General features: G+C 55.9%; 4 protein-coding genes across 4 annotated transcripts; all 4 read right to left on the minus strand.

Annotated features, from left to right (window-relative positions):
• Positions 1-1,746: 1,746 nt before the first annotated feature.
• VOLCADRAFT_105384 (uncharacterized protein) lies at positions 1,747-4,861 on the minus strand. The gene is made up of 7 exons (XM_002952204.1): positions 4,480-4,861; positions 4,181-4,258; positions 3,294-3,336; positions 2,950-2,999; positions 2,422-2,579; positions 2,356-2,366; positions 1,747-2,087 (listed from the first exon to the last, which is right to left on the minus strand). Exons 1-7 carry the CDS (start codon positions 4,827-4,829, stop codon positions 1,857-1,859), a joined length of 921 nt encoding a protein of 306 aa, XP_002952250.1. The 5' UTR covers positions 4,830-4,861; the 3' UTR covers positions 1,747-1,856.
• Positions 4,862-5,244: 383 nt separating this feature from the next.
• prpL24 (plastid/chloroplast ribosomal protein L24) lies at positions 5,245-6,331 on the minus strand. Its single transcript, XM_002952205.1, has one exon. The coding sequence runs from the start codon at positions 6,292-6,294 to the stop codon at positions 5,758-5,760; it is 537 nt and encodes a 178-aa protein (XP_002952251.1). The 5' UTR covers positions 6,295-6,331; the 3' UTR covers positions 5,245-5,757.
• Positions 6,332-14,308: 7,977 nt separating this feature from the next.
• Positions 14,309-19,466, minus strand: VOLCADRAFT_92791 (uncharacterized protein; the record flags this gene model as incomplete). The annotated part of the gene is made up of 10 exons (XM_002952206.1): positions 14,309-14,369; positions 15,851-15,942; positions 16,040-16,114; positions 16,565-16,742; positions 16,868-16,902; positions 17,400-17,720; positions 17,932-17,995; positions 18,225-18,235; positions 18,327-18,494; positions 19,302-19,466. 10 exons carry the CDS (start codon positions 19,464-19,466, stop codon positions 14,309-14,311), a joined length of 1,170 nt encoding a protein of 389 aa, XP_002952252.1.
• Positions 19,467-21,926: 2,460 nt separating this feature from the next.
• VOLCADRAFT_92792 (uncharacterized protein) lies at positions 21,927-25,467 on the minus strand (the record flags this gene model as incomplete). The annotated part of the gene is made up of 9 exons (XM_002952207.1): positions 21,927-21,995; positions 22,471-22,557; positions 23,040-23,153; positions 23,453-23,655; positions 23,922-24,127; positions 24,365-24,454; positions 24,996-25,102; positions 25,255-25,368; positions 25,438-25,467. The coding sequence occupies 9 exons, from the start codon at positions 25,465-25,467 to the stop codon at positions 21,927-21,929; spliced, it is 1,020 nt and encodes a 339-aa protein (XP_002952253.1).
• Between the last annotated feature and the right edge of the window lie 390 nt (positions 25,468-25,857).

The raw sequence follows: 25,857 nt of genomic DNA on the forward strand, positions 1-25,857 counted from the left end.
TGCTGCTTTTGGTATGCGCTGCAACGTTCGGAAATGTGAGGCCCTTGTTGTGGCTGCTTCCGTTGATGTCGTTAAGAGGGCGTNTGAGGGGGTGAGGCTCATGCTTCCTCTCCGTACTGATGGGTCGCTTTGGCACCCACCCATGGTTGGTAGTTTACTTGTTCCTAGTCCTATTAACTGGTGTGGTCGCGTTAGGTACTTGGGTCTCTATTGGGGCCCTGCATCCCCGTTTGCGAGTTGTGTCAACGAACTTTTGGAAGCAGGGCGACGGGCTATGTTCGGTCTTAGTAATCGGTTGGATGAGAACAGGGTGTGGGCTCCTGCCGTTCGGCTTCAAGCGTTCGACACCCAGGTCCGTTCGGTTCTCTGTTATGGTGCTGAGGTCTGGGGTCCTGATAGGATTGTCTCCGTCCTGCGGCTAGGTAAAGGTGTTTTACCCGCTGGTAAGTCATATTTTGATTTGGCTTTGGAAGATGGTATGGTCCAGGTCCAGCGTGACTTCTGTTTACGTTGTGCTGGGCTCAAGCAGGTACCTTACAAGCTGTTGTACAGGGAGCTGTCTCAGTTGCCTTTGCAGTACTTTTGGTTACGCCTTGCGTTGTGTTTCTGGAATAAGATAGTCAAGTCCCGTGGGTCGGTCTATCATGACGTGTTAGTAGATGATCTCCGTCTGGCTCTTCTGTCTGATCTCAAAGTGGATTGCTGGTCGTCTAAAGTGCTCATCATTTTGCGTTGGTTGGGCCATGAGTGGCCGGCGTGTGACTCCGTTTCTCAGAAGGTAGATGTATACTCGTCTCAGTTGATTCGAGTGGGTGAGGTTCTGGAGAGGTTATCTGCGTTCCTTTTAAGTGACTGGGATCAGTTCAGCCAAGGGGGTGATCCGCGTGTGTTCCAAGGTAAAGGGGTTTCGCTTTGCAGGTATCATAACTGGATGGGCTCCCCTTCACCAGCAAGAGAGGGCTCCGATCCCACAGGCTATTTGCGTGTTTATTTGCCGGCCAACCAGTTGCGTATGGTTGCCAAATTCCGTCTTTGTTGTTGGCCTTTGGAGGTCAACATAGGACACCATAGGCCGAGAGAGTGCCGTACGTGTCAGGTCTGTACGTCGGGTAAGGTTGAGGATGAATACCATGTGCTCATGGAGTGTGAGGCGTATACTGAGTTGCGTAATAGGTTTCTGATTAACGTTGAAGATACTGATATGCGCAAGGTATTTCTTAATACCAATCCGAGGAAAATCGCTACTTTCCTTACTGAGGTTTTTGATGAGCGTCAACAGCGTGCTCTGGAGCCTCACGGCTCGTGAGGGCACCCGCCGCGTCGGCGGCGGAAATACTGTAACCACAATACAATACAATACTAAGCCATAGCAACCCAAACATGGCACATGGTACGGCGACCCAAGAGACCGGACATGAATAAACCCGACACAAATCTCCTAGCGGCCAGCATCACATCAAAAGAGCGCCCGGCATCACAATACCCTATGTAGCTATTGCGAAAATACATACCTCCATCTCCACAGCGAAATTTGCACTCGCACTTCCACATTGTCTATCCACACAAAACGCTTTTGTTGCAAGTAAACACTACGCAAACTGATCATCGAGGCACATATACAGAAAATACAATACAATACAATACAATACAGCAGGTACAGGTACAATGAAGCTGAACTTATAGATACCAGGCAACGTTAATACGATTCTGCGAAAATTTCTTCCCCCTCCCGGCTCCTCCCGGGTTCGACGCCACCACCGCCGGAGCAGTCAGCTAGTTTTCGGCACCGGACACCGGACGAAACGACTGAACGAACGATTCATCCCCCTCCTCCTCCCCTTCCTCCCCCACCACTCCTAGATGGCCGGCGTACCCGCCGCCAGCTCAAGTGCCGCCCACAGCTGCCCCTCCGCCACCCGCACCCGGACAGGACCGAGGGTTAGATCCAAACACACAGCCAGGCCCCACCACCCCTTCCCTCCTCCGCCGACCTTTCCAAGCTCTAGGCAGCGGTAGCAGCCTCCTCCTCCTCCTTCTCCTCCTCCTGCTGCTCGCTCGCGACGGTGCACACGCTGGTGAAGGGACACCTGAGGGGAAGTAAGGGGGGGGAGGGGGGTGCCTGCCATGGGTTTGTCATGCCGTACAGGTATACCAGGCGCCAAGAAACAAAGCGTGCGGGATCAGCAGGTGAAGTGAGAGAGAGAGGGGGATTGCTCGGTTAATACGAATATGCCGTAACCTAGGGCCGTAACCTAGCGCCGTTAGCCGCCAACAATTCACTTCGTCCCCAGCCGTCAACCGCCAAAACCACCTCACTTCATGCTCCCATCACTAGCCTCTTGCTTCTAAACCCACCCCACCCCAAACTGCAGCACACCAATACAGACGCACGCAAACGCACATATAGAAACACACACTCACACACAAGAGGCACTCGCCTGGGTCGGCAATTATTGGGCAGCTCAAACACCCCTGCAGGGGGGGCCTCCGCCAAAAAGCTATCCGGCCAGAAGGTCATCAGGTCGTTGGGCATCTGGTCCAACTCCAACGGGATCTGCTCCGGGTCAGCTGTCGCATACCTGCCGGGGGGCGGGGGGGCACAAACGTCTCGTATAGGGCCGCGATGGCAAGTACGCCTACAAGACAACAGTATGTGGGAGCAATCCGGAGGGGGGGAACCCTCTCCTCTGCTCTACATCGCAACAAGTCAGCCACCATTGCCAACACCCAACACACGTACATGTCACTCCAAACCCCCGGACACCCTTCCCCCTTGGCGGGGCCGTACATCCCCATAAGCCAGCAGCATCAACTGCCTCCGTACGGCCACTTGCAGTACGATAGCCCACTTGGTCAGCAGTTGGTTGGTTCTTTGTTTTGTGCATTCCCTGCCACTTGGGTCACCCACCGCCTCTCACCACTAACCCCTAACCGCTAACCGCCACCCACCAATAGTTGGGTTGCAAACCGTCCTTGCGCCACTTGTAAGCGGGAACGTCCTGGTGGCGGTGGTGGTGTTGGGAACCCGAAGTGTTGAGAGGGGGGGAGCAGCAGATGATTGGGGGGGCGGGGGGGAGAGAGGGGGGTTTTGGGGGGGGGGGAAGACGAACCACGAACGAGTGAAGCTGCTGCCAGGGTTTGGGGGGGGGGAAGGAGGAGGAGGAAGGGGGGGAGGAGCCACTGCAGGGGGCAGGGCCGCTCTTGGACTCAGGCTGGGCACATCTGGGATGCCGTACGGGTCCACCGAATGACCCTGCACGACGTGTTTTTGCTATAGTACACCCGTGTCGTACCTGGATTTCCGAGATTCCTTCGAAGCTTGCGTCTTGCAGCCAACTACAAGAGGAAAGACGGGTTTTAGGGCGGTGCGCAATTTAGCAATCTAGCAGGAAAAGGAGTTTTCCCGTTCTGGGAAAACGTGTCCACATGCGCGGGGGGGGGTAGAGAGGGGGAGGAGGGAATCATTTCTGATACGGAGACCCCACGGCCAACTGCCGACAACACGTCGGAAGCATCAAACTGTATGCCGCAGGACTTCAAAGCGATGACATCCGGTGGGAGGAGGGGGTCCGAGCGCGCATGTGTGACTGGAGCCATAGGAGAGGTTGGGGGGTGGGTTGGTGAGGGGGGATTTCGATACACTGATTTAGCAAAGCACGAGCGAGGGGACCGTATGGGAAGAAGTGGGAGTCATAAGCCCTAGGTCAGTAAGGTCAATTTAACAAAGAAGACGAACGAGACGATGATGATGGTGATGATGAAGGTGATGAGGGTAATGGAGTGCCTAATTTGGTTGGAGAGGGGGGGGAAACGAAGGAGCCCTCCACCCGGAGGGGGTCCATTCGCACTGCGCTGAATGTCCTAACACGGTTGAAGACTACATCACGGCTTCCGACTCCCCTCCAATCCAGGGCGAGGGGGAGGGGAGGGGGAGGGGGGGACTTCCCCCTATCAGGTTAGGTGGGCGCAGGTAGTCCAGCTACACGAGGCAAGCGCCCCTGGCAACACATCTCCCCCCCCACCCCCAGTCCCCCAATGCCGCACACGATACAGCACGTCGACCCCGACATAGCCCTAAGCCATGAGTACGGCATACATGACTCTGTAAGGTCAGGACGGGGTTAGCGCGAGGATGCAGCTGTACGGCACGGCATGTGTACGACAGTTGTGGCATCCTCACTTTGGGGAGAGTAGCCCGCAGCCCTTCTCGGCCGTGCAGCACATGCAGCATTCTCCGAGCTGAGGGAAGACCAGGTACCTGGAGGAGGAGGAGGAGGAGGAGGAGGAGGAAATTGAAGGTTGTGGGCCGGTGACGGGGCAGGTAACAGGCGCGCTGGCTGTACCAAAATCCCACGGTCGATATGTACGCCCAGAGCCGCTGGTAGAAATGCACGGCTGCATCGCTTGTGCGCTTAGATTTTAGCCATAAGGAAAATATGCAACGTTGACGATATTCAACTCTTCGTAGACGATACTCACCTCTTCCCGCCAGAGACAATGTGCACGCAAGGTGTCTGCGTGAACGGGTGGATGCTTCCGCAATATCGGTCGCCGTTGCCATTCTGGCGATACACGGCCTCCTTCTGGGCCACCGCATCGTAATACCAAGTGCCTACGGTATGTTTCGTAACGAATATGCTTGTCGTCTCGCTGAATTGAACGCTAAACTGTTCGTGCCAAACTGCCACTGGCTCGTCCTCAATTCTATTGTTTATCTTGTGCTTTAAGTTTTGCAGAGTTGTCAGCGCTCTACCCGAAGCAAAAACCCTTGTGCATGCGAGCACAGCAGTAAAAACCAAAGCAGCTCCAACATATGACAAGTATTTCATGGTTGCCAATGGCTTGCTACTGAATTCGTGAGTGTTTTTGACAATTTGCCAAGCGCAGCTTGGCTTATATGCTAGCAGACTAGCGGTTGGCCAATTGGCAGTTGGTTGTCGTTCAAATAGCTGAGTCGAGCATCATTTCATTTGCACGAACGCAGAGCGCGTTTCGTTCTGCCTCTCGCGTGGCCAGTCCGGTACTCCCTCCTTAAAACGCATCCAGGACCCTTCCGAACGTGTGTTAGTGCTAATCTTCAACATGTGCATGTGCGAATTAAAACTACGTGCCTCCAACGACCACCGGCATCGACCCTGCCGCCTCAAAGCTGTTTTCCTCAACCAAAGGCCCTATCCCCTCCTTTCCCCCCAAAGTGCGGAAGCCCTCTGAAACCCGATAGAGCCCAGTACAGCACCGGTGTCAGGGGGAGAATTGTCACAAGAAGCTGCGTTACATGGGAAGAGTTTGCAATATTGCGCTTCCAAGTCGTTCCCGCCGCTAGGCCCATGATTCACGTCTCCCCCAACACACACACACACACACACAGCGCAGGGATGGCAGTCATCGTAATCCCTCTGAAGACGTGCAAAGGAAGTCTGCATCCTTGCTAGCCCTTGGCTTAACATCATGTGCGTAATGCCCCATCATCCGCACTTCCTCAGTCAGCCCCAAGCTGATAGCGGTCTGCACCACAAGCACAGGCATGCGACGACTACATCAACGTATAACCCCGCACGGCTCCAGCCCGGGCTGAATTCACGATGGTGCAAAAATGGCAGGCCCGACCTTGGAAAACTGAGCCTGGTTATGCTTTGCAGCCAAGGTCCTGCGTGAACCAGGCGCGCGTCAAGCCCGGGCGCGCCACGTTATGTGCTCCAATTCACGTCCTCTGGTCGTTTCCATTCGGCTAGAAGCCACGCTCCACGGGCCTCCAAGTCAAGGAGCCTGAGTTTTTGCCTTATCTACTCCATCAATAATCTCGCCAGTCTTAATGAGGTAGCGGACCTTCTTGCCATCCACGACCTTGTGCCCAACGCGGCTGCGAACGTTCTTTTCCGTCGAGTAGAGCATAACGTTGGAGTGATGGATAGGGAACTCCATCGTCTTAATTTGCCCAGACTCGTCCTCCGTGCGCGGCTTAATGTGCTTCTGGCCCTGGTTGACGCCCTCCACGACGACCTTGCCTTTCTTGGCCAGCACCTTCACGATAGTGCCAACTTTACCCTTATCCTTCCCAGCGATGACCTGGACAGTGTCGCCTTTCTTGACGTGCATATCCACACGCACAGCCTTGCCGCTGGGCCCCAGCTCAAAGTGCTCCCACTTACGGCCGCCGCCGATTTTCGGAAGGTCACCATAGGCAGCAACTACATGGGTGGTGGTAGGAGCCAGGCGGCGCGGCGCAGCTGTCCGCCCAGTTGCAACACGCGAGCCAAAGAAAGCAGGCGCACGGGCGCCGAGCAGCGACGCCATTTTGGTATGCTACCTGTAGACGTGCTGTCAGCTAGAGGTAAAGTTTCTAAGAAATGAAGCAAGTGAAAGCTTGCGATTTAGGTGTTGTGGTCGGCGGCGTACGCCGTACTCATAGTTTAGCCCATTTGCCCAATTGGCTTAGACCGTATAGTCATTCCTCATTGCAAGTAACTGGGGAATTCCAAGGTGTTTGTATTTGATGCTCAATCCGAAAGATAGATAATGTCTTTCTCTTTGGCCTGCGGGCTCGCGCAGATTTTCAACATTAGTTCAGAAGCAACTTCTGCTTTAAGACTCAATCTCTTTGCTGTCGAACATTTCCGTGCGGGAAGCACAGTCGATATATGCTCTGGAGCTACGGAATGGCGCTAACGGCAGCTAATGGCATCTCCCCCAACCAACCCTGGATAATGTGACGCACTTGCGGTGCTATCACGGCTCAAGGGTTGTGCAGTGGGAAGAAGTATTGTGTTCGCAGGAGGTTAGCCAGATAGGTATCCTGGCTTCGGCCCTAGGTTGTTTCGCCAGGAGGCCTTCTCGACGGCCCGCTCTGGTACGCCGCTTGTTATAGGGCCCCTTTGTGTACGAGGGTGTTCATGGACGTAGGGCCAAGCAGCACACTGGCGCCTCACAAGTCAAACACCCGTATCGTCTTCCGCGCTTCACTCCACGCGGCCAGCAAGGGCTTTCCACGCTTGCCCACGTTTTACAGCTGAAGACGTCAGCTAGCTAACCTCCAGTCGACCAAAGATCGCGTATTAGGGCGCTATGCATAGAACGTCCGCTCGGGGCACGTGTGGCGCATTGGGGCATGTGTTCCGTATGTTCGGCCTGGGGTCGTGCGCTATGCTGCAGCAAGTGTACACAAGTTCCTATGTCCACTTGCTTTGCAACAAAATCCCCGTCTCGGTGGGCCCTCCCGCGCTTAGGTGGATCGGCCAAATTTTAAATAATGGAGTTTAGAAGTAGTCAGTAAAACTTGCGTGGGTGTTGAATCCATGTTTTGTTGGCGTAAATACGGGGGGAGTCGTATCCATCTGCCGTTGTCCGTCCAAGGTTGCTGCCCGCCCGCACATCCCCCTGGGCTCGGATGTTATCCCTGGCGCGAACCGGCCTCTCCCCGCGGCCTTCTTAAGTCCCGGTGTGCAACGTCGAGAAGGCCCCCTGGGGTCAGGAAGTTGAACATGGCTGCTTCGGGCCAACGTGAAGCCCCCAACCGGAATCAAATAAATGAATGCAATATTATAATACAATTTAATGTTTTTATGGTAAGCTTGAACAGCAATGAGACCTGCGCTGTCATTGCAATGCGAAGAGCAAAACGTCTGTTCTGCCAGTCCGGCCTGCAGGAGGCAGTGCAGCACACCGGGCATGGCGCTTTCCACTGCCGGTGTGTCCCCGCAGTGACCCAATGGCCGATTGCGGCAGTACCTGGGTACGATCTCCGGTCTACCTAAGCATAGGGGGCCCCTCCCGATGGGAATCTTGAAAGCTCAAAGGGATAGCCTTGGAATGGAATGAGCAAAGGAAGAGACGATGAAGTAACTGGACCTGCGGAGTTTAACATCTTTATATTACAAACGGGGGGGGAAATGTGGAGAGCAAAGAAGTGTGTGTCGCAGCAGCAGCCCACGCGTGCGGACCTAGGGCAGGATAAGCAGTTCCAACCGACGGGGAAAGAAGGCATTGTAGGCTCGCTCTGGAAAAGGCGAAGGGTTGCAAAGGTAACGCAGGTGAAGTAAGATATAGGGCTCAGTGCATCGTCGCGCTTGGATGCGCCCAGTTGGATGCCTTGTAACCCTCATACGGGCGGTTGGAGACTGCGGACAGAGGGGTAGGCTCTACCGCTCCTTGCTGAAAGGTTGTCCCCATTACTGTAACTTTGCAAAAAAAGGGATCTATTACGCTGAGTTTGGCTGTGAGGCTCGGTACTTTGTATCCGCGCAGGGCGACTTGAAAGCACGGGGGTAATGAACCTATCGTACACGGCCATCCAGGCCTTTCAGAATCAGCGTTCATTGTTTGTCATTTCTGTGAAGTAAAGTGATGTTCATTCCTGTATTCCTTGTTTTACCTTAGTAGACACCACTTGCATACACTTGACCCCAGTCGAGACACAACTTCTATTCGTCTTTTCTTTTTGGCGTTTCGGAAAAGAACCATTTTTTTCTCGCAGTCTTGCGAGTTATCGTACCTGATATGTAGGGTCGGTACTTGCGACATGAAAGCTTTCGTGACTGCCTAGCTAACGGCTTCCTTTTTTAGAACCGGAGGGGTTTCCCAGTGCACGACGTGCTCTGATTTTTCCGCATCAGTCCGTTCTATCAAGGTTCAGTTCGCCGGAAGTCCTCACACGGGCTTGTAGGAGGGCACGAGCTCCCCGCGCACTCATCGTTTCGAATTTTTTGCCCTTTACGATAGCACGACGGCATGAACCTTATTGTTAATGAATACTAGCTCAATCTGGGCTATCGAAAGCCAGCCGTTAGCGGCATCATGGCGCCGTTCGTGAAACTGCTAGCGGGGAGCTCGCTGCTAGCAGGACTTGTTGCTGCGGTTACCTCCAGGTACGGATCATCATAACATCGCCGTATTGTTTTTCTGTTTCGTCTCAGTACCATCGTCCTCAACAACAACTACCCCCCGCCCTCATGGCGAGCCCTGTTGGCGCAGGCTTGCGCGTCGGAAAAAAAGAAAAGCGCCACCCAGCGAGCCAGCAAGCAGCTCCAAGCTAGGCCCACCAGCGAACAATGCTCCAGAGCAGACGGCCTGCAGCATCAGCGATAGTGGGAGTGCTAGCAGCTCCCAGGCCCTAGCCCCGCTTGCTTCGGGGGCCAGTATGTCCGCACCCACTTGGTGAGTTCCCTAGGGGCGCTGGGGGGAAAGTCCACGGCGGGGTACCGCTCCCACTTGCAGCAGCCTCGGGCTGCAGCCATGGCCCAGGCTGGCTGGCGGCCTCTAAGGGGGATAGAAGCGAAGCACAAGGAAGGGGTGTCGGCAGCTGGACTAGGGTTTTCCGAACTCTTAGTCTGAGTTGAGACTCCTGGGGCCAAACTGGGTTGCTATCTGCTTATCAGCTTAACGACATCTATTGTATTGCAATAGTGCTGCTGCCGGCAGGCATAGTCGCGTGTCTATGCTAACAAAGTGCGCGTATCCTTGATGGCGAGGGAAGATGGGGGCGCTTGGCCAGGGATCGCCACTGACACAGGAGCTCTAGGGGGGGTGAACAGCCCCTCAACCGCATAATAGTCAGCCGAGGGAAACACGGGGAGGGAGGGGCGGGGAGAAGGGGTACAGCCACCGGCATAGCTACGAGGATTCCGCAACTCCCTAGGTAATTTCCAACCCTTTATCTACCTGTACAGGGGCCCATGTACAGGCGCTCATGTCCAGGGGCCCATCCATCCATTTCTACAATGCCGCCCTTCATCCTTCAGCCCCTTCTCGNCCGTTCCCCTCAGGGAACGGTGGCCGGGAAGCAGGACAGCTTACACCTTAACCGGGCTCAACGGCCGTTGAGCATCGCCAGGCCAGGAAAACCCGTCGTACACTCAACACCCGCACCCCGGGGGCCATTGCATCATCCTCCTCCTCCTTCCACTGCAGCTGCAGCAGCCCAGCATTTGCACCACCCGCACCAGCACCACCCCTACCACCAGGCTACTGCTGCTGCTGCTGCTACAGCGGAGCGGTACCGGCGCAGCAGTGAGAGCCAGGGCGGGGGGGCGGCAGGACCTGGAGGGGCGTTGACCTCCTCGGGGGCGGGCTTGCTGTCCCGGCTGCTGCTGGGGTCAGGGGGGGGGAGGACGTCGGAGTCGCTGGAGGGCTCAGCAATCAGCTGCTCAGGTGGGTGGTTGCAAAGGCTGGCTCGGTGGCTGGCTGGCTGGCTGGCTGGGTGCGGTACGGTACGGTACAGTGGTAGTGATAGTGGTAGTGATGATATAGTCAGTGGGGAAGCGGACTGGGGGAGCTTTTCCCAGGAGGCAAGTTGGAGGTGGATGGTTTGGCGCTCCTCCCGGCAATACCACTACTATGCTTATGTAAGTCTGTTTACATGTATGTGGATGTGTCGTACATGGCAGGTGACACGGTGGGTAGCAGTACCCACGGCGGAGGGCATGGCGGGTTGGACGAGTACGACAGCTCGGAGGAGCAGGATACGTCAGAGGGTGGCGCTGAGTCGTCAAGATCAGGGTACGGCAAGGTACGTACAGACTGACATCTTCTCCGTCGCCGCCGCGCTTCTCTTCCGGGTGCTTTCCGGGTTCCGCGTCCTCGATTGCGATTATGTTGTCAGGTACAGGTGGGGTGTGTGCGGGAACACAGCACATTCTTTCTCTCGCACAAGCCCCTCTGGTCCGCTTCAAACAAATTTTTAAATACATATATTCAAATTTGAATGTTTCCCTCCACCACATCCCAGTGGTAAATCCCCGCCTCCGCCTACAACGCTTAACTCCCCAGCGGCATCCCCTCCTCAGTCATAGTCACTCTTCCCACCCACACTACCCATCCTCGGTGAACATTCTCTTTTCCTCTCTCTCTCTCTCTCTCTCTCTCCCCCCTTACGTTATAAAAATCCAGAGCGACCGCGCTCGACTGGTGGACTTGTGGATTGAGTCCGCGCTGCTGGTCAGTCGGGATGTGCGGCTGGACAAGCGGCACTTCGACCGCAGCACACGACAGAACCTCAAGAAGATGCGCCCCGCCTCAGCACAGCTCATCCTCAGCGAGATCGCGGACCGCTCCTGGGACAGCACGCCCGACATCGCCCGGGAGGTGCACCGACTGGTCAGCCACGCCAAGGCACAAGACAAGTTTGCACTGGTGGCGCCTTCGGCCGCATCTGCGGCTTCAGCAGCGTCTGGGACATCGGTTTCGGGGCGATCAGCTTCTTGCAGCTCCGCGTTGTCGTTGGGGATGACGGGCTTGGTGACGGCAGCGGCGGCGGCGGGAATGGGTGTGGGTGTGGGTGTAGCTGGAGGTGTGGGTTCGGGAACTGGAGGGGCTGTGGTGGTGGGTGCTGAGGGGAGGAAAGGAGCGGTAGGGGGGCTAGGGTCTGAGGTCTTGTTGGGGAGAGGGAGAGGAGCGGAGGGTTCAGGGGACAATGGGAGTGGGATGGTGGTATCGGCGCTGCTGGCCACGGGCCGAGGAGGCGGGGCGGCAGCTGCAGCGGCGGCGGCGGCGGCGGCGGCGACAGCGACGCCGGCGGGTGGGGCTGGCGGAGCTGGCCGCTACGCTGGGATGTAAGGAAAACTTTTTAAAAAGCTTTTTAATGTGGGTTCGGTTTCCTCCCCTTCAGCCCTCACTTTCCACAACCTCCGGGATTGTGCAGACATGGAAGCAGTGTTATTGTTGATCTCGAGAATGTTGCGTGTACACAAGAAGAGCTCAATCCACAAACCTTTGTCGCCCGTTACAGTGTCATGTACAGGCCACATGAACAAGCGGATGATACGATAGCCGCAAAATGACACTCCTCTAACAGAGGCACAGGTAAGAGTTACAGGACTCTGGCAAATAGGCGGCAAGTGCGCCGATTCGATTGGTCAATCAGGGCTTTACCACCAACCAGCGAGGTTGCATTTTATGACCATAATTATTATCATCTTCAGCATAACAATAACAATAACGCGGGCGTTGTTGTTGCTACATCCATCCGCGGGCGTTGTTGTCCTTGTTGCTGTCCTTGTAACATCCCTTTCAAAGCTATTACGGCACCAGGGGGAGCAACCCTCTGCGGTCCAACCCATATTGCAACACACACACAGAGAGATAGAGAGAGGGGGAGGCTCACACCCCAGGACGGCGCCAGTGTAGACCCGTCCCGTGGCTGTGTGTCGTGAGGTAACGACGCCCAGCATCCGCCCAGCAACCTCTCTCTCTCGTTCTCCCCGACCCCGTGCGTGTATGGTGGCCCCCGTGCGTGACCCAAGGCAGCCACACGACATCAACAACAACAGCAAATTGACAACGAAATGGCAAATGCTACGGGAGCTAGCCATCCAGTTAATGGCAGTTGGAACTGCAGCTCATCGCCCCGGACAATGGCGCCACAACTCCCTCTTGCCCCCACACATGAACACATAAACACTGTTCCAGCCCCATTCGGACAGGCGAGCATCTGAAATACATCAATATTCCTGCCGGGGCGAGCTTGCGCCGAGTGACTAAAGCTACATCGCGCGCGCGTCACACATACGCGCCGCTCATGTCTGTGAGGGAAAGCAAAGTTCAGAAATACATACATACATATAGTTTTTGGCAGTTCAGTAATAGGACGCGGATGTCGGTCGTAAAGTTCGACTTCATAATGTGCGCGTGTGTGGCATGGCATTATCCCCACCCCGAGAAGACTACACTACCACATTCCCGCGAAACCCCTCCCCCACCCCGCAAAACACCGGAGGTGTTTCGTCTCACGTCGCCACCAAAGCGTTATGGAATATACACACCCACGGGCCCCCATTCAGCAAAGCTACCTCATCAAACAGTGTTAAATCCAGCGTTGTGCATATCTACAAATGAAGCACGGGGATGACTGAACTTCGCACCTACACAATCATGGCCGACATCGCCAAACCCGCATTTGCGCCCTGCTGCTGTTGCGGCTGCAGCAACTTCATGTCCACCAACATCAGCTCGGCTTGTGCTGTAGGCGAAAGCTCCGACAACGCCTCCTTTTGCTCTCCGGGGGGGGGGGATGCACTCCCGGGCCAATGTGGTGGTGGATGGGGAGAGGGAAAGGAGGCTGACGGGGTAAAGCATGAAGGAGCTCGTCGCTGCTGCTGACCTCGCTGTCGCTGACAGAGAGAAATTGACGCCATCGTCTTCATTATTTAGACATGGTGAACTTCCCATCCAAACAGACGGGGACCCCTAAGCGCTCATTTCGCGCCTTCACAAAAGGAGAGCGGCGGCGGCGGCTAGGGGCTAGGCAGGCGGACGCCATACACCCAGGCAGACATTTGTGGCGCACGTGCAGAAGTAAACATACAGAAGGCACACATAACCTTCAGGTTCGGAGCGAGCGAGCGCCTGCACACTCAAGATGTTGGGGACAATGCCAATGGTATACATACAGACATACACATGGACACATACGGCGAAACAGACGGACAGGTACACGAGAGACCCTCGGCCTGACGGATGGCGCTACGCTGGCCGCGATATCACACAACGCAAAGCAGTACGGCTGGGGAGCGGAATCAACCTAACCCCACACCACACCAGCAACCATACCCTCGTGGGCCGGTCTACAACGTAAGTTCAAATCCTACAAAATCCAATCTCCCTGAAACACACGACGCAGGTGCAGCGACAAGGTATTATTTATTAGCGGCAGCTTGCTTGCAGATGAAACGTCTCACACCTTCTACCCCCTATTTGGAACGTCGCAGTCAACAGGTATAGGGGACCACCGTGCAATGAAACCTCACCTCCATGTTGCTTGCCGCTATCAGCGCCGCCACGGCCACCCGCGCATACAACGCTGTCCGCTCTTCAAACTACTCCCGAATTGCCCCATGCTGCTCCAACGGAACCATGCTATTCCAACATGCAGCAGCAGTACAGCCGTGCGCACAGCCATGCACATACATGCGCACATGACATGTATGGCACATGCAGAGGAGGCGGCAGCCAAAGCAGACCCATGTTCATCCCAATTCAATCCTCTAGTAACTTTGATGGCACATCTTGCGGTTGCGGAGCGTCAGCTCAGCAAGGGCGGCAGCAACCCACCTCCTTAAAACCTACCACGTAGCAGACAGACATACAGACATTTTACATCCCCCAATGCCTTGACCAACGGTGGAAACCCACTTCAAAAGCCCTACAAACAAACAAACATACATACATACATCTACGAGATCTTCCCTCCTAATACTCATACACACATAAGTACATACATACATATGTACACACAGGTGCCACGAGAAAGTGAGCTGTGCGCCCTCTGTTGCCCCGGGGTGTGTGTGTGGCCCAGTCATCACTACGGTCATCACTACGGTCATGTGCCGTATCGCGATAGATTCCCGTCGTGGTACGATCCCAAACAGGCAAAGTTGCTGCTGTACGGCAAAGCGGGAAACACACACGCACATACATACACACACGCGCATGGGTACCTCTTAATGCCCCCCTGACCGCCACCAGCACCGCCGCAACCGCCGCCACCAACAACCCCCTTCTGTATCGACCCCGCATCCTGCTACTGCTGCTGCTGCTACTGCATAACGTCGTTCGCATCTCAAGTTCCGTAGCGCAACCTCCGTCATCACCAACAACAGCAACCGTCATTCAGTGCGCTCAATCCATCGATTCCCAACAACAACAACAACAACAACAACAACAATCAATCCGTCGTTTGGCCCCAACCCAACCAATCAAGTAATATGAAGCTCAAGGGCCGCTGTCCTCCAGAGGCGAGGGGCGGCAATGCGCGGCGGCATCTAAACTGTTCTACAGCAGCGGGAGAGAGCCACGCGAGAACCATTAGGGTCCCGTGTGTGTCTGTGTGCACGTCTGCGCTACTCGGTGGCGCATGCCCGAATGTAAACACACACACATGCGCGGATGCAGTTCCCAACTCCCCCCCCCTCATGGACTCCGCCCCAGTATCAACCGGTGCCGCTGCTGCAGCAGCCCCTCCTCCTCCCCACCCAGCGATATCACCAACCCCATACCCGTTCCACCACCACGACCCGCCAGTACCAAAACCCCCCAGCTGCCTCCTCACTTCCCTCTCACGTCACTTCACTTCACTTCACGGGCCACCACCACCAACAACGCAATTAAACAATCACCATCATCATCACAATCACCATCTCGCCGTCTTTTTAACCATCCCGACTGCTTTTCCTCCCCCGCCGAGGCACCACATCATACTGACTCTGCCGTACAAAGGGAGGCTGTCTGTTGAAGGCACGGCGTCAACATCATCATGCGACCTCCCACTACGTCCTTTGCTGCTATGCACAATATTTGTGTAATGTGTCTATTTATGATGATTGTTATTATTATTATCATCAATATTACTCTCTCTTCATGCAGACCGTTGCAATCTCTTTAATGTACCGTGTCGTACGACAACATACAACAGATCAAGTCGTACTGTACTTAAATCTTTCATTCCTTCATTGCAACATCGCAGAAGTACTAAACGAGTGCTCTGTGTTGTGGTAATGAACATCCCGCCATTCCGGGTCTCCGGTTGGTGTGCATCTCCGTACCGTAACGCGGCACCACCTCCCCATCATCCGCATCCATCATACTGTCGTACTCTCCACCTCACTCGGACGATTACGGCCGTGGGTGCCCGCAAACACAACCACCTCCCCTCCTTCGCTCCTCCGCCATCTCCTCCTCCTCCTCCTCCTCCAAAAACACCGCTGGAAACACCACATCCATAGAAGCGACATCTTTCCACATGCGGCAAAACACGCCCATACACACACATCGACACACGCTATGCAACTGCAGTAATCATGTGTATGCAACCCACCTTCCCCTCCTCTGTTCCGAAGGAACAATAACACGTCAACCCCCCCACCACCACCAGGCAGAAATGAACAGCAAGTTTGCCAATCGGCTAATACCGGTGTTGGCTGTCCTGGCTGCCGCTGGCGAAGGGGCCCCCTCCACCTGGCGCCCCAGGTCGGGGCCCCCGGGGCCCCCGGTGTACGGCAGCCCCCACGGGCAGAACCCCCCCGCTGCCACTGCCACTGCCACTGCCGCGCACCCGACCTGCCGATCTAGCCACGGCGGACGCCACCGCCAGACAGTCCGGAAAGAAGGGATACGAGTACACGGCCACCTGGACGCGGGAACGGGAAAAGGAATGGGGTGAAGGACGGCGGGGATATGGGCCGGGGAGGGGGAGGGGGAAAGACGAACCACGTGAACGAGTGAAGCTGCTGCCAGGGCACGAGTGTACCAGAGGGGGAGGGGGGGGGGCCGCGAAGCCGGCGAAGGCGGGTGACAAGAGGAGGGCTGCAAGGGCCTCGTCGGTCGTATCTGTATATATATCATCACCGAGTCTACACACATAAACAGCTCTCAACCAGGAACCTCTAATGGTACACCAGCCCCAGTCCAGTCCAACCCAATCCACCAGGCTCCTGTTTGCCTTTCCCAACCAGCCTAGCAAAGCCAACAACCCCCTCCCACCCGACCCCCCTCCCCAGCCCCCTCAGGGCCACAGCAACCCACCTACACAGCCGGCACCCACCCCACCCCAGCCCAATCCCACCTAGCCACCCCCCACCTTGGCAAACTGCGGAGGCGCCAGCACCTTCCCAAAGAAGAAGCAGCTCAGCAAAGTGTGCGCCGAGTGCTCCTTGGCCAGGTTGCTGTGTAGCCGCTCCGTGAGCTCCATCTCCGCCGCGAACTCTTGACGGCCCACCGCCAGCAGGGCGGGGGCGGGGGCGGGGGAGGGGGTGCTGCTGCAGGTGGGCGGGGAGGGGGCGGGTGGGCTGGCGGAGGGGCTGTGGGAGGCGGGGCCCCAAGGCTCCAGGGTACCCCCTCCCCCTCTCAGGCCCGAGCAAATCAGCTTGCGCTCCTCGTACACCTGCGATGATGCGTTGAGGCGGCGGCGGCGGAGGGCTGGAGGAGGACAGTGACGGGAGTCGTATATGATGATAATGAGGGTGATGATGAGGCGGCCAGGGGGCCCGGCATTCACTGTCGACACGTCCGGAGCACCAGCAGGAGGTGGCAAGGGCAAAAGGTCATAAGGGGAGGCAGGGAAGAGGAAGAGGAAGAGGAGGAAGAGGAGGAGGAGGAGGAGGAAAAGGAGAAGCCGAGTGCAGCCGCAGGACAGTGGGAAAATACTAAGCCCCCCACTTCCGTACCACCACCGAGCACCAACAGCGCCTTCCTAACCTCACTATCCTCCTCCTCCTCCCCCCTCCCCCTTCCCCCCCCTCCATATGCCCGTTACCCCATCTCCAGGTCCTGCTCTCCTGGCGGAGTCATTTCCGGGTCCTTCCCTTCCCTTCCCTTCCTCCTCATGTAGCCACAACTTCTACATGCAGACCCTCCCCTGGACCTCCCTGGACCGGGGACGGTCTGGGACACCCTGACAGGCACTATGTACATACCTTATCTAGCAGGCCGTAGTACAGGTCCAGCACCGCCAGTATGTCGGCCCGCTGCTCCGCCCCCAGCTGCAAGGACGCCACCACCGCGTCCCAGTGGGATTCGGCGGGCGCTGCGGGCTGCATGTTCTCCAGGTTGAGCAGCAGCAGCTGCTTCATGAGCGGCGAGTTGAGCAGCACCAGGTGCTTCAGCAGGTGGCCCATGCGCTCCACGGACGCGGTCACCTGCTGTACGATGGGGTTGGTGGGGTCGCAGCAGGGGTGCTGGCAGTGGAGGAGGTGCCGGGAGACCTCCGCGAGGAAGGCCTTGTACTGCGGAACGACCTGTCGCATGGGTCGGAGGGGGTGGGTTGGAGCGGGGGTGGGGGGATGGAGCGGGGGTGAAGTGGGGATGGACGAGGAGACTTGAGGAAGGGGGAGGAGAGGGAGGGGAGGGGAGGGGACGGGAGAAAGGGGACCATAAGTGAGAAAGCGGGAAGTGAACTGTCGGTGTCCGAGGAGGGGTTGAGAGGGAGAGGGGGGGGGTAAGACGGACCGCTGGCGATTGAAGCAGATACCCGAGGCAGACGGATATACTCCCACAAGGATTAGACACAGAACTGCAGGAAGGGAGGGAGGGGGCCGGTTACGTGCAAGAAGATGAAGAGGGAGGGAGGGGACCTGAGTGGCTGCTGCACGGACAGACGCATCGTCATCATCATCATCTCAAGCCGCTGGACCAACTTTCCCAGTCGCCACCGCAACCAGCAACGGCAGCGAAAAGCATACATACATACAGAGGCACCACCACCGCTAAGGCCCCAACTTTCCGCCTGCCCTTTCGCGCACCTCTCTCCGGCCTCCGCGACCCCAAAACACACCAAGTAGTTAAGAGAGCTGAGACGTGGAATTATTATTACTAGTGTTATTATTTAATTCTGTCACCCTCACCTGCTCCTTTCTCATCTTGCGGAAGGAGTCCTGCATCGCTGCGGAGCCCTCAGCGACCGTATTGGAGCCGCCACTGCCGAAGCAGGATTGCACGTGGGGCCCGGCGGTACGGCACCGCTCTTCAAAAGCCTGAACCAGGCTCAGCTGCTCATCGCGACAGCCCACCACCTGCGACATGACGTATGGATACATGTACATGCGTACATGTAATGTAATGTAATGTATACAGGGGGGGATCTGGACGGGTTTTGGAGAAAACTACAACAGGGCACCCTTGCAACACCTTTGGAGGGTAACGCGGCGAACTTCCTCGAGAGCAGCGCGCCCCCCGTCCCCCGGGCGACACGTCCAACCCAACAGCTGGTCGAGTGATAGAGATACGCCACGGAAAAAGGGAGAGGGCCAAGGCATAACACATACACTTATACCATTACGACAGCTCGAAAAGTCATGAGCCCGTTCAGCAATCGACCGACGTGAGGCCCGCTAAGGATGTGAGGATCCACAAAAGCCACACACCCACATACACACAAGACCCCAAGCGGCAGTCGCATAGGGTGCAGGTACGATTGGGCAGGTACAGTGGACCGATGCATGTATAGCTCTTTCCCTGACCACAAGACCGGGTGCCCGCATCGCAAAATTCCAGTTTGCGCTTTGCAGGGCTGTCCATAGCAGTGCCATAAATTTCCAGCACATCCGCCCGGCAAGTGCGACATCACAGACCCTGGTCGGTCTGAAGGGGCTGCGCGAAGACAGAAGCATTGACGGTAGCATATAGGAGATGAACTGGCATACTTGCCTTCTCCAGGATACGGGTGCGTGCACGCAAAAGCAGGTTCTCGTGAGCCAGCTGTTCAAAAGCTGCCTTCTTCTCAGCAACCTACAGAGAATATTATTATAAATTATTCCGGTTACATGCAGAGTTTTGCATTAATGAATCGCATAAAAAGCAAAGCCAGCGCAGTAACTCACCTCACGCTCGAGGCAAGACATCCGCTCCTTCTGCCGAGCACGAAACCGCTTCTGGGCATTTTGATAATCATTCTGGGGCTTGTGGGCGTGCGTGTGCCCACTCCCCGAACTTGTCGGACCGTCAGCCACTCGACCCTCAACAACCTCAGGGCAATTCTGATACATTGTTCCAGTCCCATCCAGCAATACACCTAGCTTGGAGAGCGGCTCCGGCCGAAGGAGCTCCTCTGGTCGAGGCAACCCCAAGAAAAAACCATGTCCTCCGTCAAACTCAGCAAATGAAGACGCTAGCATTGAAGCCATGGAATATATAGCCAGGTATTTAGCTTACGATCAGGCACGTGTTCAATCTGCCACTCAAGTACGGTTAGATAGCCTTGTGTCGCAGCTAGAGGATTTCACTGTTGCATTGCATTCACATTTGAAAAAGGAAGAGCTGTAGCCGGTCCATCCCAGTAACTCAGCAACAGCTGAGCAGGTCTTTGCTTTTCGCTTACCGTCACTTTCTCGTCCAAGTACGGATGTTACGGTTCGGGCATTCAACTTCGCCTCATCCGCCGGTGCCTCTGCCGCGTATCACATTGATTCGCTCCTTCGAAATTATATCTTTATGTCATGTGGCACGGCACCCTGGAAACATGACTATAGGTCGAAGTAACCATTCGTGGCATGGCCATGTCCCATACTTCACGCGGCTCCACCAAACTTCATTTATGTCTCCCATACTGTTTAAAGCATTCCGTTAATTACGGTCAGACTAACACATCCTTATTACTATTACTTGTGACGCATAGGAAGAACAACTCCTGCCGTACTATCGTACGTCGTACCCTAACAAGGGTATATCCTTCCTCTGGTTAGTTCCGTCTAGGCGGACATCGTCCTTAGTACTCGTTACAAATACGCTTCTCTCTTGACCGCACACAGCTTGCATTGCCTTCTACATCCATGCAACAAAACACGCTTTCTCCCGACAGCCAGCCCTGGCCAGCCATCCGATGCCGTACCGTAGTCGTAGTGTACTGCTAGTCGTGGTGGCAATCATGCATCAAACGTATTTGGCGAATCAGGCAGCAGCTGGATCAACGCAGTCGGTGAGGCTGCTGTTGCTGTGGTGCGGGATTGGCGCATGCAGTCAACATCACATCCTCTCCTCTTCCGTCCAATCAAATACAGCTCTCTTCCACGGCCACACTGGCCTCGTCCGCCTTTTGTCCAGCCACACTGTCAACTGTTGTGGACGCGGCTGATGAGCTTAGGTGCTAACGGGAAAGCAGTTAGGGTTTTACTACAGCCTCCGCAACTGTTACAACTGCGAGGCGGAAAACCCCGCATCTCCTGCAGCCCGTTAATGGGCGTGTATAAGCAATTCCGGTTGAAGATCACATACGGAGTTGCCACGCAGCGGACAGGAACGCCGTGTACCGGCCATCCTATTTGGGCCGGAATGCTAAATTCGCCATTTGGGTTTTAGGGTTTTAATAGGTTTGCTCCGGAAGACCTCCGCTTTTGCTGTTTAATTCATCATAGGTGGTTGGGGTCATGGTTGAGATCACCATCACCATGGTTGAGATCAAGATCACCATGGTTGAGTCATTCACGCTTTCCATGTCACGTGAAGTTAATAATGGATTGGGAGTTGCTTGGGTGGCGAACGGGTTTGCTCAGCCCTGGCGTTCATTTCTCAAGTTCCCCATTCCGGTGCGATGCCCACAATGCGCTGGCACCGCACGCCGTCCCTGCCATCTCATTGGTGCGTAACTACGGCGGTTGATACTCTTTCAGATTATGAATCTCATTTTCGAGACTGCGCCTTCTTCGTACTTCGAAATTGCCTTCATCTCTGCGGAGCTTTCCACCTAGCATCCAAACTCCGGTTACAGTGTCTTTGTAACCTTGCACAGCCTATGACTTGCACAGCAGAGCAGCAACTGGTAAGTACCTGCACCTGACTGCAGCCCATGTAGTGGTGTATCCCCCGAGCAACCAGCACCGGAACCATAACAGTAGTCGGGACGGACGTATCGACAGGTGCTGGCACTGCCTTTTAAGAAACCGTCTCATCGCCCCCGGCAATTGCAAGCAAGGCAGCATGACCACCACTAGAATGGCAGTATGCACCAAAACATGCATGGCGCCCGAAAGCAACGCAGTGGCATCTTGTAAATGAATTCAACACAAAGCGCCACGCAGCTGAGTACAGCACAAACCTGCACTGCCTGGTCAGCCTGCCCAACGCGGTTTTTTCCAAACCCGATTATTAACCGATCTGGTTCCCCCCCCCAGCCCCTACCCCAGGGGAACGGGTGCGCAGAGGAAGGGCCTTACCTTACGGCACGGGCCCATCACTGTTGCTCACTGTCACCAACGCCACATACCCCTGCAGCCCTTTAACTGGCCTCTGATGAACATGTACGCAGAGCATGTGTCCCCTGTGGCTTCAGTGGACCGAAAGAGTGCAAAAACCACAGAGTCCAAAGCTGCTACTGTTCAGACGCAACCACTGCCGTTGACGCGCAGCCGCCATCGGTGGAAACGCGCGCGCGCGCGCGCGAGAGAGAGAGTGTGTGTGTGTGTGTGTGCGCGGGGCCCACAGCCAGCCGTGAATGCGAGTGCAAATTGCGCCTATGTTCCCAGCGCGTGAGTGAGGCCACGTGTCGCCGATAGAAGCCCAGAGGTGGCTGGCGGCCTCGCCTACGGACGTAGACGACGGCCTCACGAGGTGATAAGAGGCGGCGGCGCCGACGAGGCGCCTCAAGATGCCTTCTTGTCTATCGTCAGCTCCGAGTGTATCGTCCAAACCCCCAGGACCTGATACGCCACCTGAAAAGCAGCCACACAGGCGAGCAGCGACCTTAATATTTAGAGGATAAGATGGCATCGTTTAAAAATAACAACGTGAAAACATGAGGAAAATGAAATACATAACGAATATTTGCGAGTTCAAAACGATTAGATATGAGTGCAAAGATATGAGTGCAATAAGAGGCGGCGGTGACTTGAGACAAACACGTCGTAGTAGAAGACACGGGGGAAGGGACGAAAGGAGGAGCGAATACGTAATGAGGCGCCACAGGCGCGACTCAGGGCAAAGCAGATATGAATGATGACATAGAATTAAGCAAAGACATATCCGCCGTAGCGTCGACATACTTTACTCAAAACACACCTTTATGATCAGCAGCTCCAGCGCCATCAGGAGGATGGACGTGAAACGAATCTTGGATCCAGGAATTTCAGTCCAGTTGACAAAGACCTGTCGCACAAGCACGGTCGCATGCATCCACGTAACCGCGGAGGTTTGGACGACGGGAGATGAAGAGGAAGAAATCGTTTGGCCATCAAGAATGACCAGCGTGAGATTGGATTTCAAAACTGGATAGTCCCGGTGCTAGATCTCTTTTGTAATGTAATTTAATGTTACAGAGTGGGAGGCTTCTGGGCCGCTTTAACACATCGATCTCTTTTAACACCGCCCCGAGTGCCCTTCCCGTGTCCGGGTGGCACTAGGGGTTTTAAGCAGTATTTGATCTTCGCATCCCCGGATAAGAAGAAATATAGGAGGTGTTTCATCCCCAACGCAGCCTACTCACCTTCCGCGGACCAGGTCAGCAGCGGCCTTTCTCCTCATCCCCCGTGCCCTGCCCCCTACCCTCCTAGGGCACAGCACCTGCGTCACGGGACCCGTTCCCCAGGCCCGAGGTACGACACTCCCCTGCCCCCGATGTGCTACGTTACCTCGCACACGGGTATCTGCAGCTGTTCCGCCAGGTACAACAGCTCCACATCGAAGCACCAGCGCTGCAGCCGCATGTTGGAGAACAGGATGGCTGCAGAGCGACGGGTGAACAGCTGCGTGTGCGGGGAGGGGGGCCAGGGGAGGGACAGGCCCCATGTCCATAATGGCCACACACAGAACTCAAGTTAGCTTTCATCACCTAAGGCGCACATGAATTCAACGATATAGGCTTCAGAAAATGCTGCAGCTGGCATCCAAAGATCACGCAAAGATCTGGCCAGGGGTAAGCCATTCCCCTAGGTGTGCACCCGCAACACGTCCGTCCCTCCTCTCGCCACCAAGTCCTTCCACCTCCTCCCACCTTCCTCCGCCCCTTCAAGCTGCCCAATCGGCAGCTTCCCCCCCCACACACCTTGAAACCGCATTGTGTATCCCGGATGCGCCCCCCGGCCACGAAGTACACCAGCATGTGGAAACCCCGGGTAAGAAAGTTGCGCAGCCGACTACGCTTCACAATCGCGTCCTTGTGTAGGTGGGCCCGGCTGCCGTACGCCACGCCCAAAGGACCTTGCGTGTCGCCCGTGGCGGCGCTGGCAGCCGATGACCGGCCAAAGCCTGTGTGAACGGCACCACGACCGCGCGACAGGAAAATGCATGTCGAGGATCGACACGGATCACTTCGCATGTCAAGGTGGATGCATGCCACGGCGGCGGGCCTGGCAAACGTGCAATTCCCTGGCCTTCTCATGCGAGTGACATCACAGCCCCAGGCAAACCACCCGACTTTTTCTACACTGCCCTTTCCCAACCCTTTACTTCTTTCATCCCTCTATTTCCGTCCCTCTTTCTTCCACTTCCACTTGCACTCTCTTCAGTCTTACTCGGCTGCAGTATCTTGTCCAGCTCCGCCTCCAGCTTCTCCAAGTCAGAGAAGCGCGTGGCGCCATCTGCATCCATCAACAGACAGTACTCCCCTCGCGCCGCCAACATGCCGCGCTTCACTGCATGACCTTTACCGCGGTTCGCCGACACTCGCAGCAGCCGTACGGTGTCCATACCGTACTTTCGGACGTAGCTCTGAGCCACCCTGCCAGTGGGGAAGTAGAGACCGGGCCGCGGCCGGAGAGATCCATTCCCGTAGGTTATGGCATGCGGCGCTGGCCGTCACATACAGCAATGCCGCATTTGAAAAACACACAGCCACACCCGAATCGAAAACCTCCTGAGCAGCTCCCCCAGCCAGACGACACGCGGCACACAGTCCCTCCTTCGTCAGTGAGTCCACACGGGGCCCCGTTCACCGCATAGCCACACACACACACACCTGGCCGTGCCGTCCTTGCTGCCATCATCCACGATAATGAGCTCGTAGGTGAACTGCGGGCCCTGCCGGTCCCGTCGCCGCTGTAAGTACCTGAAGCGGGCGCAGAGGCGGAGATCCGAGCAGGAGGAAGCAACATCAGCCCTGTCTGCGATAGACTTGCATGCTTGCAGTGGCGCTGGCAGCGGCGGCAGTGGGGGCAAAGGAAGGCCGGGAAAGGTTGGGTGAAGCCACATGTCCCATGCGCTGCTCGGCATGTCGTCTGGTGGGTGCCCACATCCCCCTCCCACCGGCCAGCGAAACTGGGCGACCGGCCCGATGGGATGGGGACGTGGACAAAGATGGCTTTAGCTCAGGTTCTGGGGCATGCCCGATCACAGGCGGAACGTACTTAGGAAAGGCTGACACAAAACAGCGAACCCGGATTGGATGACCCAGATCAAATAAATTACTTGCAGGCTGCAAAAACGCCGAGGTGTGGCTCGCTGTGATGGGAGCTTGTGGGACGCGGCCGCCGTTGCTGCTGGGTGGCCCCTTCCTTGCTGGGTTGCTGCTGGTGCTGCAGCAGACACGGCGACGGCGGATCCCTCTTTCATGTAACCTCCCGTGCGTCTGATAGCAAGGGGTGACTTACGCAAGCGCTTCGTCGAGGGTTGATGGCAGCCGATCCTCCTCATTATATGCAGGTATGATGCACGACAGCGCCTTTGTCGGTGCGTCAAAAATGGATGGGCATGCGACCTGCGAAAAGGACGAAATGCCTTGGAGGGCTGGAAGCCGGGGTGCAGCGGAAGTGCAATGTCGCAGCTTGGAAGCAGTGCTTGGCGACATGCATGCGGGCATGCCTTCCCGTGAGGTGCAAGCTGCAATGCCCGTAATCATTGTGTGCGTACCGGGGACGTCGAGTCGGGATCCTCAAGGGTGCACGAAATGGGCTCCGTGAACTCCTTCGACAGTGCCGTGACCAAGTTGATCACCTTGCCTAGGGTGTAGCCGGCGGCCAAAAGCTGCGATCAGAGCCAAGTGCGTCAGGTTTGCACAGGGAGTTGGCTGGTATTGAGTCTAACCAGTCTCACCCCAAGCCACAGTAGGATATCGTAAAACATAGCAGTATAAGCCAGATGAAGACGTGAAATGTGATCTGGTTAACCGGAAGGCATGGGGACGCTGCGCACTAACACGAAGCGGTCTATCGATGTAGCGGGTGAGCGTAACACAACAGCATTTGAGTTATCAAACACTTATAGAAGAGGAGGAGCATGTAGCGGCAAAGCCTCCTTTGACTTGCAACGTAGTACAGTGTCTTGCGATATACGGAAAAGCCGACAGCCCAAGGCGAATAGATAACCGTGGTCTCTCTGTTAACCTTGGTCTTGCATGTTTACCTGTTAATTTAATTGAACCTATTGACGAATTACCTTTGAACGCTTATCGTTGCGTTTTCTGGAGGAATGGCGGACCCCGGGGGCGACCCCTCATGTGAGCTTTTATTTTCA

The sequence above is a fragment of the Volvox carteri genome, assembly GCF_000143455.1.
Source record: "Volvox carteri f. nagariensis unplaced genomic scaffold VOLCAscaffold_28, whole genome shotgun sequence".
Lineage (NCBI taxonomy): Eukaryota > Viridiplantae > Chlorophyta > Chlorophyceae > Chlamydomonadales > Volvocaceae > Volvox > Volvox carteri.

Bases quoted from the DNA above. Each gene is read 5' to 3' on its own strand.
- VOLCADRAFT_105384 (XM_002952204.1), bottom strand. From the start codon at position 4,829: ATGAAATACTTGTCATATGTTGGAGCTGCTTTGGTTTTTACTGCTGTG. The intron at 3,000-3,293 runs GTACGACACGGG...CACCGCCACCAG, and splicing joins AAGGAATCTCGGAAATCCAG to GACGTTCCCGCTTACAAGTG. The intron at 2,580-2,949 runs GTGGGTGGCGGT...GCCCCCCGGCAG, and splicing joins GGTTTGCAACCCAACTATTG to GTATGCGACAGCTGACCCGG.
- prpL24 (XM_002952205.1), bottom strand. From the start codon at position 6,294: ATGGCGTCGCTGCTCGGCGCCCGTGCGCCTGCTTTCTTTGGCTCGCGT.